We start from the raw sequence: 14515 nt of genomic DNA on the forward strand, positions 1-14515 counted from the left end.
GAATATGCGATTTCAGAATTGCTGACAAGCTCGTAGGCGCGCTACCTACGTCTGCAGCGCCTCCCACATATTTGTGATGTCGTAGTGCACAAGAGGTCAACGTGCCAGTCTGCTTGTTTGTGGTTAGAGCTGCACTACTGCCGAAAGTAACGATGCTGGTATTTTTTTTGTAAATTTTGTATCCTTGTTGCTTGAAGGTCGTGGGGTCCATGTTCATAACAGTGCATAATTGCAGACAAACAACATCGAACCGGTAATGGAAAGTTAAAGGCTTCAAGAAATTCACAGGCTCCACAAAGCAGGAACTTTGTAGAATTCTTAGTCCTTTACGCAGGCGCCGTAGCACCCACGGACTCCGAACAACAAACACGAATTCGCAAGAATTTAAAAAAAAAAATTCACAGTGGCCTTATAATTAACCTGAAAATTATTAACATCGTCGCGGTTATTATGCCCGCCGCGGTGGCTCAGTGGTAAGGCCCTCATCTACTGAGCCGGAGTACGCGGGTTCGAACCCGACCGCGGCGGCCGCTTTTCTATGTAGGCGAAACGCAAAATGCGCCCGTGTGCTGTGCGATGTCGGTGCACGTTAAAGATCCCCAGGTGGTCGAAACTGTTGCGGAGACCTCCGCACCCCTTTCTTCGTTTCTTCTTTTACTCCCTCCTTTATCCCTTCCCTTACGGCGCGGTTCAGGTGTCCACCAAGGTATGTGAGACAGTTATTGCGTCAGTTCCTTTCCTCAAAACCGATTTTAATAATAATAATTAATAATAATTGGTTTTTTGGGGAAAGGAAATGGCGCAGTATTTGTCTCGTATATCGTTGGACACCTGAACTGCGCCGTAAGGGAAGGGATAAATGAGAGTGTGAAAGAAGAAAGGAAGAAAGAGGTGCCGTAGTGGAGAGCTCCGGAATAATTTCGAACACCTGGGTATCTTTAACGTGCACTGACATCGTACAGCACACGGGCGCCTTAGTGTTTTTCCTCCATAAAAACGCAGCCGCCGCGGTCGGGTTCGAACCCAAAACCAATTTTCAATTTCAATTTTTTTCCTCCACTACGGCACCTCTTTCTTCTTTCCTTCTTTGAACCCCTCCTTTATCTCTTCCCTTACGGCGGCGCGGTTCAGGTGTCCAACAATATATGAAACAGATACTGCGCCGTTTCCTTTCCCAAAAACCAATTATTATCACGGTTGTCTAGTTCTTTTACCGTCACGCGTTACCCCTCATTCAGGTTCTGCTATTGTAACCATGCTACAGTATAACTCAACCCGAAGTGCGCCTGGAATTCGCCGTAACCAGGCGGCTGATGCGAGCACACACTTTCAATAGAGCCGACGAATTAATCGTATGATCCAGATTTGGGACATAACTGGTTGGTTTTGTTTATGGGGCTTACCGTCCCAAGGCGACTCAGGCCATGAGGGACTCCGTAGTGGAGGGCTGCGGACAATATCGACTGCCCGGCGTTTTTTAACATACACTGAGACCGCACAGTACACGGGCCTTAAACATTTCGCCCTCGTCGAAATGCGACCGCCGCGGCCTGGACGTGGGACGTAACTGTCCACCTGCCAGTGAGGACGACAAAGGGAAGAACCCTGCCTACGAGACAAAACCTGTTTTGAAGCATATGGCTGAGGGAAACGAGGAGAAATAACCGAAATGCGTAGGTTGTGACAGCAACACTACTGGTTCCTCAAAGGAAATTTTTGCAGGAGCGTGTTTCAAGGAAGATACCTCTATACTTAGATCGATATAAATATTCTCTACAAAACAGTATTCTGAGCCCTTAAAAACGGTGTTATATATTCGCGTCTTCCTGTTGCGTTTCAAAAACTCGGTAATTAAGCCCTTCGCGCGTAATCATAACACTTGGTGAAGAAAAATTGCTAACTGAAAAGGCATTCATATGTGCGTTTCTTTACTGTATCTAAGCTAGAACTTCGCTTCAAAACGAACGTGTTTTGGAAGGGGGCTTCCATTTGCGCAGTTCTAGTCAGGAAATGTCCTGTCACAAGATCGGCTTGCGATACCCAATTGGTCGGGAAAAAAAGGGGTACGCTCTACTTACATATTGATTACATATTGCATTAGCATAGTCATGCTTCAAGTTTAACAAGAATTTTACTTACTCGCTTCTGAAAGAGAACCGGCAAAAGTGAGAGTTAGTTTCACATTGAGTGTAAATCAGTGATTTGAATTAAAGGCAGTTCTGTTTTGCGCATTCACGAATTCCAAGAATCTCTCGGGTCGCTTTCAATACCATTCCACCGCTGCAGTTATTCGCGGTTTAATCAATAGACTTTAATCTGAACACACCAGCCCTGTTATGCATGTGCAAGCAAGTCGACTTGCCGAAGCCTCTACTTTAGTAGGCGACTCCTACGCAAATATTTTGAGAATTTATTGGCTTCATGCGCGAGTGCCGAATTCTCACTTCGCATGGGATATTCACGCCAAACTTTGTTTCTTGTTATTGATCACGATAGTTGTTACGGGCTGAAATAAAACCTTACTTAGAGCAGATAATCACTGTGGTCCACAATAATGCTCGGCCAGAACTTCTATATTTTTGTACAAAGCATGAAACGAATTTCCCGCGTGATCTTCCTCTCTTCCAAATCGTCCCTTCCGGCATTCAGAAGGTGGGTTTGGTCAGGAAAGTGAACGAGAGCTCCCTGGGCGCACGCGGATTCAAAGCGCCGTACCGGATGCCAGCGCGCAAGTCCCGGTCCCTTAGCCTACGCAGCAGTAGAAATTGCTGCTGGGAAGAGGTTCAGGTAGCCACGCCACATGTGCAGTGAGGCTTTAATTCAGTGCGAGTACCTTCGAGGACGTTTCCTGGCGCATTTAGCTATCTCCAGCAAGCCGAAAGGTATGAGAAATGTCCGTGCGACTGCGGTCCGTGCACATTAGGAGACTTTTGTCACGTGCACTGTCACTTTTGCTATTGACGTAGCAGGTAGTATTTTCATGGAAAACTCACGCTCTTCACGGCATTGTAGAGGTAGACTGCCGGTGCAAGGAACTCGAAGATGATGACGAACAGCTTTATGCTGACGGCCTGCCCCATCATTTTAAGTGACTTCTGCAGGGTACCACCAGTACCAGGAAAAAAATAAACAACGCTATAGATGACCAGTCGTGAGACAATGTGTCTTCTCTAACACACCGATAATCTAAATGGTGATGTTGGCTTTACGCGTTGGTACTACAGGTCTCAGGGTGTAGCTTCTTTACCACCGCCGCTCTATTCAGGTCAGTGGAGGGGTCGCTGGTGAAGGTTAGTGTAGTCATGGCCGGTCTGCCGCCGCCGCTACGGGAGCCCTGCCGGTGTGTGGTTAAACAGTGTAATGTAAAATTGGGCTTTGCAACTTCGGATGTAGAAAGTAAGCTCCGAAGGGAAATAAAATTCGGCCTAAATAATGTCTAATGAAAAAGTGTAAAACTAATTACGGCTTACAGTGTGTTGGGTAGTGATGATATTAATAATAATTATATCTGAATGCATGAAGGCAGATAGGATTTTAAGCTTTGTGCTCAGATGAATATCTTCTCCAACTACACTACAGTGTTCCCGTATGTAAGTGTATTTCGGTTTGAGTTACTGACGTGTATGTAAGAAACGCTGAAATTCAAAATCCAGCGGAAAAATTCATCAGAGGAGTGTTTTTATTTAGTTATGAGGAGAAAAGAGAAACACTATAAAAACATAGTGCTGATAAAGTGTGCATTTAATGTCTACCACAAGGAAATTCGGCGCTACAAAACACAACCTGTTTAACTTCTCTTTTTCTCGAAAAGGAAAGATATTTCTAGCAGTACAAAATATTGTGAAACAAAAAAAAATTATATGAAATAAACACCAAATACTTTAGAATTTAATACACTTTCTAAATGAATGAATCAATGAGCTGTTTATTTATAAAGGGAGGCTCAAGGCCTTGAAAGTTTTATAAATGCATCTCTTGACATTCCGAGGTATGTGTGTCTTCTGAATATTATGCTAAAATGAAGGCAATATGAGCGCTATCACAGATCGAGAGTCAGAGCAAACGCGCTAGAAAGCAGAGGACCTACCTCCGGAACGGCAGCATCCTGATTAGGTTCAACCTGCGGTATCTTCTATAAAATGACCGTAAAGAGAATAATTTGTGAGACGTTAGTTTCCGTGACCAGCTGCTTAATTCGAGCTAAAACTCAAAGCCGGCGAAAGAAGTTAACTGTTCCGGTAGAGCACTCATTACAAAGAAAATGGACGGCTGTAATGACAATGACAGTGATGGCTGAAGTGGTCGTATGTATTAAGAGCCGATGAAGCTTCGTCAATTAAAAATTAGGTGTTTGACTAAGCAAGAGGGTGGGTGTGAAATTCCATAACATCAGTAACACGCAGACTGCCTGTCGGCTACTTCTTAAAACCACACCTTACATTAAGGTACCAGCCACTGTACTTGAATCTTTGCTTTCTCAAACGCAGCATACAGCATACGTATGCACACGCTGATGTGAGTGGAAAGGAGCGCCCTCAAAGTGTAGGCCGAAAACTCCAGTCGGGTTCCCTGTGAACCCACCGCGGTGGCTCAGCGGTTAACTCGCTCAACTGATCCGGAGTACCCGGGTCCGAACCCAACGGCGGCGGCAGCGTTTCCATCGAGGTGAAACGCAAAAGGCGCCCGTGTACTGTGCGATGCCAGTGCAGGTTAAATATTGGTTGGTTGGTTGGTTTTTGGGTAAAGGAAATGGCGCAGTATCTGTCTCACATATCGGCGGACACCTGAACCACGCCGTAAGAGAAGGGATAAAGGAGGGAGTGAAAGAAGAAAGGGAAAAAGATCCCCGGGTGGTCGAAATTATTCCGGAGCTATCCACTACGACACCTCTTTCTTCCTTTCTTCTTTCACTCCCTCGTTTATCCCTTCCCTTACGGCGTTGTTTGAGTGTCCACCGAGATAGGTGAGACACTGCGTCATTTCCTTTCCTCAAATACCAATTTTCATTCAGTTTTCTACCCGCCGATGTGGCTTAGTGGTTAGGGCGCCCGACTACTGATCCGGAGTTCTCGGGCTCGAACCCGACCGCGGTGGCTGCGGTTTTATGGAGGAAAAACGCTAAGGCGCCCGTGTGCTGTGCGATGTCAGTGCACGTTAGATCCCCAGGTGGTCGAAATTATTCCGGAGCCCTCAACTACAGCACCCCTTTCTTCCTTTCTTCTTTCACTCCCTCCTTTATCCCTTTCCTTACGGCGCGGTTCAGGTGTCCAACGATATATGAGACATACTGCGCCATTTCCTTTCCCTAAAAACCAATGATTATTATTATTATTATTATTATTATTATTATTATTATTATTATTATTATTATTATTAATATTATTATTATTATTATTATTATTATTATTGTTATTATTCAATTTTTCTCCCTGTGATGATTGTGCCGATATTCCCACCGTGCTTCACTTCTTTCTTCATATTTGACATGCTGCGCCTAGCTCGAGATCGCTACCGTTCACCCTGCTCATCTCTTATCAGGGTTTAGCAAAAAAAAAAGCTTGCAGGACCGTGGCGTCTACTTTGTAACAAGCGATTCAGCGACAGCTGTTTGCTGTGGTAGATGCGCCTGTCACCGCGATAGGAAAGTGGCTCCCTGTGAGTGCAGAGGAAAGACCGGCTCAAATAATAGTTCGCAGCGCAGCTCTGAGAGGGCGCCACTTCACCTTGCTCAATATATGCTTTTCGTGTTATAACGACAGTGCCGGAGAATCGAGAAGCGTGCCCTTAACACTTCTCCCTGTAGAAGGCATCATGGCGCTATTCGCGTTCGCTAAAGACAGAGTTAAATATATATGTCAAAGCCAAGTGCGAAGTAAAACACAACCCTGTTATACTTTGTCACTGTAAATCGATTTATATGTTATGGCTAAGTACGTAAACGAGCGTCATGGAAACCAATTGCTAATAATGCGGTAGCATTTTAAGTTTCATAGGACCAAAATGCGTCTTCACTGATAAAACTCGCCCATTGGCTGGAAGGAAGTGATGTTACCAGACCCAAGCGTTCCCATTGGCTCGAGGGCAGTGACGTCTCCAGATAGGAGCATTCCCATTGCCTGGAGGTAACTTATGTCACCATTTCGTAAATCATGTCTTCGGACCGGACGTGACGTCACTTCCGGCAAAGGCATCAACAGCTGGTAATGGTATCGCATTGCCAACACACAATGAAGTTTGGGTTTTGGGTTTAGTAGCGCGTAAGTATCTAGGCTATCATGTGCTAAGCTGAAGGCATAGAAAAAATTGTTTTCTGCACAGTTTTAAAAAATGTGAAAAGAACAACAGTGATGTAGAGGGCCTAAGAAAATCTCTCTACCTGGTAATGACATATAAAACGCGGTTTTAGAAATGGCTATTAGTACAAGCTTTTAAGAAGGTCGGGTAACTTCAGCGTCCATCCTTGCCTGGCAAAGATGTCGAAGCTCCTAAGGAACCAAATAAAGGCATCAGCCTTCTTTTCGGGAATGGGAAAGAGGCTGTGATGTATCACAAAAGCGGAGCATTTGAGAGTTTCCGAAGAAAACGTGCTTGTCCTAAAAAGCTAAAGACATGAGGCATGTCAGCAATTTCATTATCACCTAAGGGTAACGCTGAGTGAAACGGGATGTATTCATTATAAATTGAGTAAGGTACTTTTCCTTAGTAGTTTGAGTTTTGGGCTTGCGAACAAAATATTGTTTAGTTCGAGCTCGTCTCTACATCTTTCACAAAGAGGCTTGTCTTGTTTCGTCAGTAAGAAGTTTTGTGTCACGTGTCTTTGTCCTATGCGAAGACGACATAATATACTTCAATGAAACATTCTGGTGTCTACATGACTTCCATTCTCCCAAGGTGGGCTTTTCGAAGTGCAGTTTGTTGTTCAGTTCATTACCCCAATCCCTCTGCCACATAACAAAATTAGGTGCCCCTGAATAACGTATCACAAAAGGAATCGTAAAACGTACCCCGTAGTTGACAGCCTTCAGCATCATAATATTGGCGGCCAGGCTTACTCCGGAAACCATAAAGGCGAGCAGGTCGTAGATCTCGCCGTAGGCTGTGGAGAGCAAGCTTGTATTATTTCGTAGGCACCGTATACTGCCGTTATAATAGCGCTTCATTACCGCAAAGTAAGTGAACCTTCCGTGAGAACGCAAGATTGCGTTAATGAATCAGCCGCCGTAATCTCCAACAAGTTCGCATATTATAACAATGAGTGAATTAACGATGACTTGCCTATCATACTCAAAGACCGGAATATGATAAATAAAACGGCTGCTCTCATTTTACGTCTTCCCTTTAGGGCAGTCTTCGATACATAGCAAACTTGTTGCAATAGAGGTTCTCAAAGGGTTCTGCGTCCTAGATCAAAGAATTTTATGGGGCAAACGCAGTCGGAAGTTCCACCGTTCAGTTGAAAGATGGGAATGCACTGTTTTCGGAAAGCGCATTACTTTTTGGCATATTGAACGCCCACATTAGAGGCAATATACTGAAGTAGACGGTGGACTAGCGCGTGCATTTGGCAGGGTTAGCCTCACTGTGTTCGGTGTCCTTGAACTGCTCTGAGTGGGATTAGTAAGAGACAAGCACCACCGCGGCAGCGGACTTCTCCTTTTGCTCACTAGAGCTCTGAGTCAGCATCACGGTGTAAGAATATTCTTAAACCGAGGTCAGCATCTATGAAATGACAGTGTGATGAGGAGGAGCTGAAAATAGCGTACCAGAAGGGCACAGAAAGAAATCGAAGGCTAAAGACAGAACGATGCTCCCTCGAAATAATTCTCTCGACAGTCTGCAAAGAATCTGCAGACAATTCGTAGGCTTTTTCTAAACTTTGTGAGAAATTGACGGCATTGTATTACCACAAGGACCAAGCGTGGGACGTTAAATAGACTGGGAACTCAACGGCCGTCATTTTTCTTCTTTTATGCTGGAGAATAAAAGAATCCCAAAACATTATTTCTGTTTAAGGCGTATATTTTCGTGTCAGAAAATCGTGGGTATTCAAGAAAATAAAAACTGGCGGGAACACATAAGATCCGGCTTAAGGGTGTGACGTGACAGCATTATTAGGTTTAATGCCCATATGTGCGGAATTTTTCATTCTTCACTCTACATTCATAGATCACGGGTAGTCCTCATACTACTCCTGGCGCAAGGATGCAGCGATTAAGCGATGCACCACTGTGCAGGAAAGAGGCTGCTTCAAACACAGCCACCGGTGGCGTTTGTGAGACCCAGGTTGTCTCCTCGAGCATCCTATCGCGATCTTCCGCTCACGCCGATGACGCCGGGTGTTCCAATAAACGGAGCCCTTGCCTGTATTGCGTCAATTCTTACTGGGATTCTTGAGCAGCCCAATCAAAGATGCGAAACGTGAGGTCACAATATCGTTGGCCGAAATTCTTACGGCCGCCTCTGACGACACTGGCACTCTAGTCATTTCGCGTTTGCTTTTTTTTTTCAGTTCAGAATTGCATCTCTTTGAGATTGCTTGTGACATTTTCACCAGCTTTAGCGTCTGGTCATTGTAAGAATCGTCTTTTCCATCTGCACTGCCGAGCTTACCTCGATGACCACGCCCAAGCTCACTACAGATAACAGCAAAGACACACCCTGTATTTAAGAACATACGCTGCATTTATGACCGCGTAAAACACAAGTTTCGTAGATAGGATGAAAGGTAATCGATTTTATCCAGATGACATAGGAACGAGAGGAACATGAAGTGGTAGATAGAAGGAAGAAGGTAGTCTGGTCAGAATGCTGGGGCTTCTAAGGACAATCTGAGGAATGCATTACCTCACCACTTACATCGAGCGTTTTGCAGAAAGAGTGATCTCGAGGTCTTTGATCCTCTCAAAAAGGGCTACAGCTGTATTTTAAGGGACCTTTTTTTTCGTAATCTTTTTTCTCCTCTGCCTATATCGTCCCGCCCGCCTTTGATTACAGAACAGGCGAACGAAACTCATTTCTCGCTAGAAACGTAGACCGTACCGGCGGCATTTGCCGACCGGTCAATGAATATTCAAACAATCGATCAGAATGGGCTTGATAAAGTCCTGCCTCAAAATAACTAATAATGCATAACATGTTTTTTTTCTGACTGAGCAAATTGAAAAAAAAAGCAAGAATCGAGAAATGAACCGTTACCAAAATACGGCCCCTGTTTTTGTTGCAGTCTAGGCCCACTTTCAATGTTGTGTATAGTGAGTTCCTTGAACAACGCCACAACTTTCAAATGCAGAGAACGGAGCAAGGGGATAATTCAACAGAGAGGATGTACTCACGCACTATCTCTGTGGTAAGGTCCAGAAGCGAAATGAGTGCATACATGATGTCTAGTCCCTGTAAGTGTCAAAGCCAAAGTCGAGCAAAATGGATTAAAAAGTGAGAAGTGTCATTGCGCATGCAGTTCACTGCAAGCGTGATCAGGCATGATGTGATAGTTGTAACTTTAGCTTATGGCACCTCCGTACACTGAGCGCCCCTGCGGAGCTTCATACACGAGGTACTTAAAATGCAGTTTTTTTCTTATAAATGGAAGTTACTTTAGCTGACAATGAAGCGCAGTGGTGTGACAACGCAGTACCCGTCGAATAAAGGTTTCTTAAACAAAGCGTCCCTATAATTGTGAAATCTCAGCACGACATGGTGCATAAAGTGGCTTGGGTTGTTCGCCACGTCTTCGGGAGGTGCGGGGTTCGAAGCACCGCCGGACACCCACCGGTAACAAGAAGAGGGTGCAAGCGGCCGCCTCCACCCGACCTCCGGCACTATCTTGGTGCGCGCTAGGGTAGCTAGCGCTGTTACAAAAAAAAAGAAGGGGGGGGGGGAAGAAGAACGAACAGCATACGACTGCACGTACGATTGAAATCGAGAAACCAGAATGCCTTTCGCGCAAATTCAACCAGCTTGAAACAAACCTATTCCGAGTGGGTGAACGCCGATTTAGGCGATGACTTTTGTGTCGTATTATTATCCATACGCGTTGCTGTCACAGACTCTGCCTTATTGTTTTGCGCTATGGCTGAGGTTTTAGCAGCGCAGTCCAACCGGCTGGATGGTCTCGCTGCGCTTTCTCTGTCGACAGCCAGAGGAACAAAAACTGCCGTGCAAGACAAATGCTTACCGCCCAGACGTAACATATTACAGACACGGTGACGATGGTGACCATTTTGCTTGTACTAGTTCCTTCGTCTTCGTCTTCCTTCGATGCTGCATAATACCTTGCGGGCGGCCGAAGAGCGCTATGGCATTCAAATAAATACTACGGCGATTTTCGTGTTTTATTTTCGGGGTGTTTCACTTAAGTCAATCACACACGCACGCAAAACTATGAGCAGCACAGTTTGTTTAACTGGCTGCTCTACATTCCAGATCAAGAATTATCTTTATCAAACTATCACTATTTGCTTTCCATCAGCAAGCACTTCCACGGGCTTCTGGCTAATATACACCTCGGTCAAGTCGGCATTCGGCACTAACCGAACAGCGCAGGTCTAAACTGTTCATACTACGAGGCCTATCGGTTTCTTTCCCGTGCGTGTTTACCGACAAAAGTTTTCGCGCCAGCAGTCGGCTGCGACGTTAAAGCTGCCATTAACTGCCTCTCAAGCAATTTATCCCTATTAAGGCCAATTCACACAACGGACCTTCGTCCGCGCACCAGGCATCACTTGGCGTTCCACTTCCGCTCAGTGAGACTCGCGCCTGGCCCACATAGGGATAAAGAGCGCATGTTTGATCTGCTTCTTGCCGCTCTTCCGACCTTCACCTTTCGCACATAGCGGTTAGCGGTTTAGGCGTGCCCATGGTCATTCTTCATGCTGGTTTACCGACAATGTCGGCCAGGAGTGAGGCAGGCTGACCAGAGCTGGGACGTCGCGTGACGCTTGGTCCGCGAGCCAAAGTTCCAATCTGAATTTAACGAACGCGTAGTTCGGGGCTCAGAGCTATGCTTTGCGCATGCATTGTGCGAAGGCAGATGGCTCGAAGACCCTCTTATAGTTTGTTACATCATAATAATACTGCAGCTGCAAACAGCAGATTGTTTCAACACCAGCCAGTCATTAATTGATGATGCACATTCGTTGATGGGATACGCATTTGCGCGCGGTTGAAGAACGGCAGATTGGGCGAGTTGGAAATGCTCCATAATATTAAAGCAGCGCTAAGCATAAAGGACCAGGAACGAAGGGAACACACACAACGGCGCTGATCTTACAAATAAATTTTATTTGAAGTAAGCACGTCAATTTATACATACACCAGAACTACGCACATGCGCATGGCCAAACACAGATGTACATTTTAAAAATGCAAATAAAAATAAAATTGCATCAAATGCTTGTGCAGTTATCGCCGATATGTTACCCCTGTGCAACAGGCTCCTTTCCTTGGAGGTTAAGGTTACTGAAGGCGTGCTGACGCAACTGATTGTCTTTTTGATGCTATGGAAGGCCTCTGCTATCTCTCTTGTGCGCTGATAATTGTGCACAAACAACACTAGTACGGTGTGCATACGGAGTGCATGTACAATACATACGGTGCATACGGTGTGCATAAAATACGGTGTGCATGTAGACGTGAAGCAATGCTTGGCCAGGCTCGTCTCTTTTTTTCTCAAGTAATTGGCGTGCTCCATGAGGCGTACATTGCTACATCCGTCGGACTGACCTATGTACGTAATACAACAAGACAGCGGGATCTGGTAGACAACGCCAGTGCTTCATGGGACATAATATTCCTTGACATGGTAGATGCTACACACTTTTCCCTTTCTATGTTCGTCGCTTTTTCTTTGTACTGCAGCCCCTAGTTTACACAGTTTATTAGGACCTGAAAAAAGAACATTAACGCCGTACTTGGCCACCATTTTTTTAAACCGGTGTAACATGTCGTGAACATATGGCATGGCAGCCACTCTTTCTTTCTTTTTGACTAGACTGAACATCTATGGTGTGCTCAGAGGACTTCAACGATTTTAACTTTTTATCAGCACTTGATACAGTAACCGAGTCCTCGTATCCTGCTTCCCTGCACTTGCGCACTTCGGCTAGGAGACTGCTGCTCATTTGATGAAGGCATGATTTGTTTGCTGCCATACTTATACAGCTAGCAACAATTCCAGCTTTTACAAGTTTGGAATGGAACGACTTATAGTTCAGTAGGGGCTTCTCGCTCCGAGGGGAATATTGCACACACATGGTCTGGTTGAAAAGTCAGTTTCAAATCAAGAAATTGCAAGACATTTTGCTGTGGGACTTAATGCGTAAACTTCAGACCCGAGCAATTTTGTGTGAAAACATCAAGAATTCGTGACACATATTCAAGATCCAGGGGTCTTCCAAAAACCAGGAAATCTTCCACGTAACGGAAAATGCGCATGACACTTCCGGCTAATTCATTCGACACTGGTCTATCAGCCCGGCTCAGAAAGATATTGCTGAGGATAGGGGCTACCCTAGCTCCTATGCAGACACCCGGCTTTTGCATAAGTACTTTGCCTTCCTACATAATAAACGTGTTGTTGAGGTAGAATGACAACAGTTATAGCGAGGACGTGGTTGGAATACCCCAGGAATTCTGGAAGAGGCATTCATCTTTGTCTTCAGTGACGCATTGCTGAACGTACTTCATGAGTTGGATATGTGGAAGTGAATAGTACAAATCAACCACATCCACGCTAAAGGCAGAGCAAGGCCGGGATTTTTATTCTTGATGAACCTTGCAACAGTTTCCAAGTTTGGAAATATGAAAGGGTCTACTACATAAAGTGCAGAGAGATGTCTGCCAAGGCAAGTAGATACAGCTAACTGCCACGGGTAGCGCTGAGAAACTATTGCTCTAAACGGAACATCGTGTTTGTGGGTTTTTGCCGCAAAAACACTTCAAGCACTGAAAGCTCAGCTTCTTTAACCTTTTCTAGCTAAATGTTTAAGACTGAAACTCTCCAGTAAAGCTATTGCCTTCCCCTTAGATCGAGCAGGAATTCTTCTAACACCTCTGAAATTCCTTTGAACCGCATCACGGGCTTGTTGGCGAACTGCTCTTCACACAGTAGAACAAAAAACCCTTCTTTATCCGATTTTACAACGCGCAAGTGATTTTCAGACAAATAGTAGACTAGGGCACGAAAGTGATTATGCTGTCCTTTCGAAATACCGCTGTTAGGTTGGGAAAAAAAGAGACAAACTTAAGCCAAGTATTGCTTCACGTGTTAATGCACACCTATTTTGTCGACACGCAAGTGTTGTTAGTGAATAATGATCGACGCGCAACGAATAGAGCAGAGGCCTTTCATTTCATCAGAAAGACAAGCAGTTGCGTCAGCACATCTTCAGTAACCCTAACCTCCAAAGGAAATGAACCTGTTGCACAGGGGACAGCATATCGGCGATAACTGCACGAGCCTTTGATGCGGTTTTTTTATTTGAACTTTTTAAAAGTACATCTGTGTTTGACGATGCGCATGTGCGTAGTTCTGGTGTACATATAAATTGACGTCATTACATCAAATAAAATTTAGTTGTAAGATCAGCGCTGTTGTGTGTGTTGCCTTCATTCTTCGTCCTTATTGCTTAGACTTGTTTTAACATTATGGTGCGTTCTGTTTTCCGGCTCCATATTATGCAGAAACGGTACAAAGCCAGGCAACTTGGATTTGCTAAGCACCTCTTGAAAGCTATAAGTGTTCGATGAAGCTAAGAAACCCGAGAGCCCATGGGTTAGACTACGAAATGCCCCTGCCGAGTCACCCTTGACTCGCAGACCGAAAAAAGCATAGTGCAGTGGTGCTCCATCTGCTCGATTTGCACCATTCTGATCCATTTACATTTTGATGCTCCAGTCTGCTCCAAAAGCGGCAAATTGATCAATATTGCGCCTTAGCTGCGCAAAAAGAAGGCGCAGTCACGGGAAAACGACTACTTTTGGAACCATTCAGGCTTTCAGATGGCGACATACTATAAAACGTGTCCGCAGTTGGCAATCCAGGGGGGGCTGGCTTGTGGTAGTATTTAGCAGCCAGTTCAAGCCGCATGGAGGAAGCAAAGAACTCAGGAGAGGTAGTTCAGTCATATTTTTTGAAACCAGCTTCCCCCTGCTCCACCCCCCCCCCCCCCAACTCCTTGCTGTCGTCTCAGCGCGCTTGCGCATGCGCTGCAGGCATTGCAGCAGACGATGCCACTGACCCCAGTATTCCTATTGGCTGCGCCTTCGGCCATAGACTCGCAGTTGTCCTTGCGAAAGTCCATAACTTCCGGCCCAGTTTTTGGCGTGCAGCTCGGATAGCGAGGGCCTCTCCCGAGTTTTACTTCCTTCATGTTCGCGCATCATGTCGGTTGCATCAAAAGGTTGCATGTCAGTCAACCCTGAAGCAGGCTGAAGAACAAAAGCTTGGAGCAGGTCCAACGAAGTCGAGCTTTGTTGGAACAAGGGAATTTTAGCCTTGCTGATTCACTTTGCGAGC

General features: G+C 45.3%; 1 protein-coding gene across 1 annotated transcript; it reads right to left on the reverse strand.

Moving 5' to 3' along the window:
* Positions 1–2645: 2645 nt before the first annotated feature.
* LOC144120012 (uncharacterized) lies at positions 2646–10247 on the reverse strand. The gene is made up of 6 exons (XM_077652498.1): positions 10175–10247; positions 9333–9390; positions 7005–7096; positions 4088–4132; positions 2994–3095; positions 2646–2771 (listed from the first exon to the last, which is right to left on the reverse strand). The coding sequence occupies exons 1-6, from the start codon at positions 10217–10219 to the stop codon at positions 2646–2648; spliced, it is 468 nt and encodes a 155-aa protein (XP_077508624.1). The 5' UTR covers positions 10220–10247.
* Between the last annotated feature and the right edge of the window lie 4268 nt (positions 10248–14515).

This window comes from Amblyomma americanum, chromosome 2 (assembly GCF_052857255.1).
Source record: "Amblyomma americanum isolate KBUSLIRL-KWMA chromosome 2, ASM5285725v1, whole genome shotgun sequence".
NCBI lineage: Eukaryota > Metazoa > Arthropoda > Arachnida > Ixodida > Ixodidae > Amblyomma > Amblyomma americanum.

Bases quoted from the DNA above. Each gene is read 5' to 3' on its own strand.
- LOC144120012 (XM_077652498.1), bottom strand. From the start codon at position 10,219: ATGGTCACCATCGTCACCGTGTCTGTAATATGTTACGTCTGGGCG. The intron at 9,391-10,174 runs GTAAGCATTTGT...TGACACTTACAG, and splicing joins TAATATGTTACGTCTGGGCG to GGACTAGACATCATGTATGC. The intron at 4,133-7,004 runs GTACGTTTTACG...GTCATTTTATAG, and splicing joins TGAAGGCTGTCAACTACGGG to AAGATACCGCAGGTTGAACC.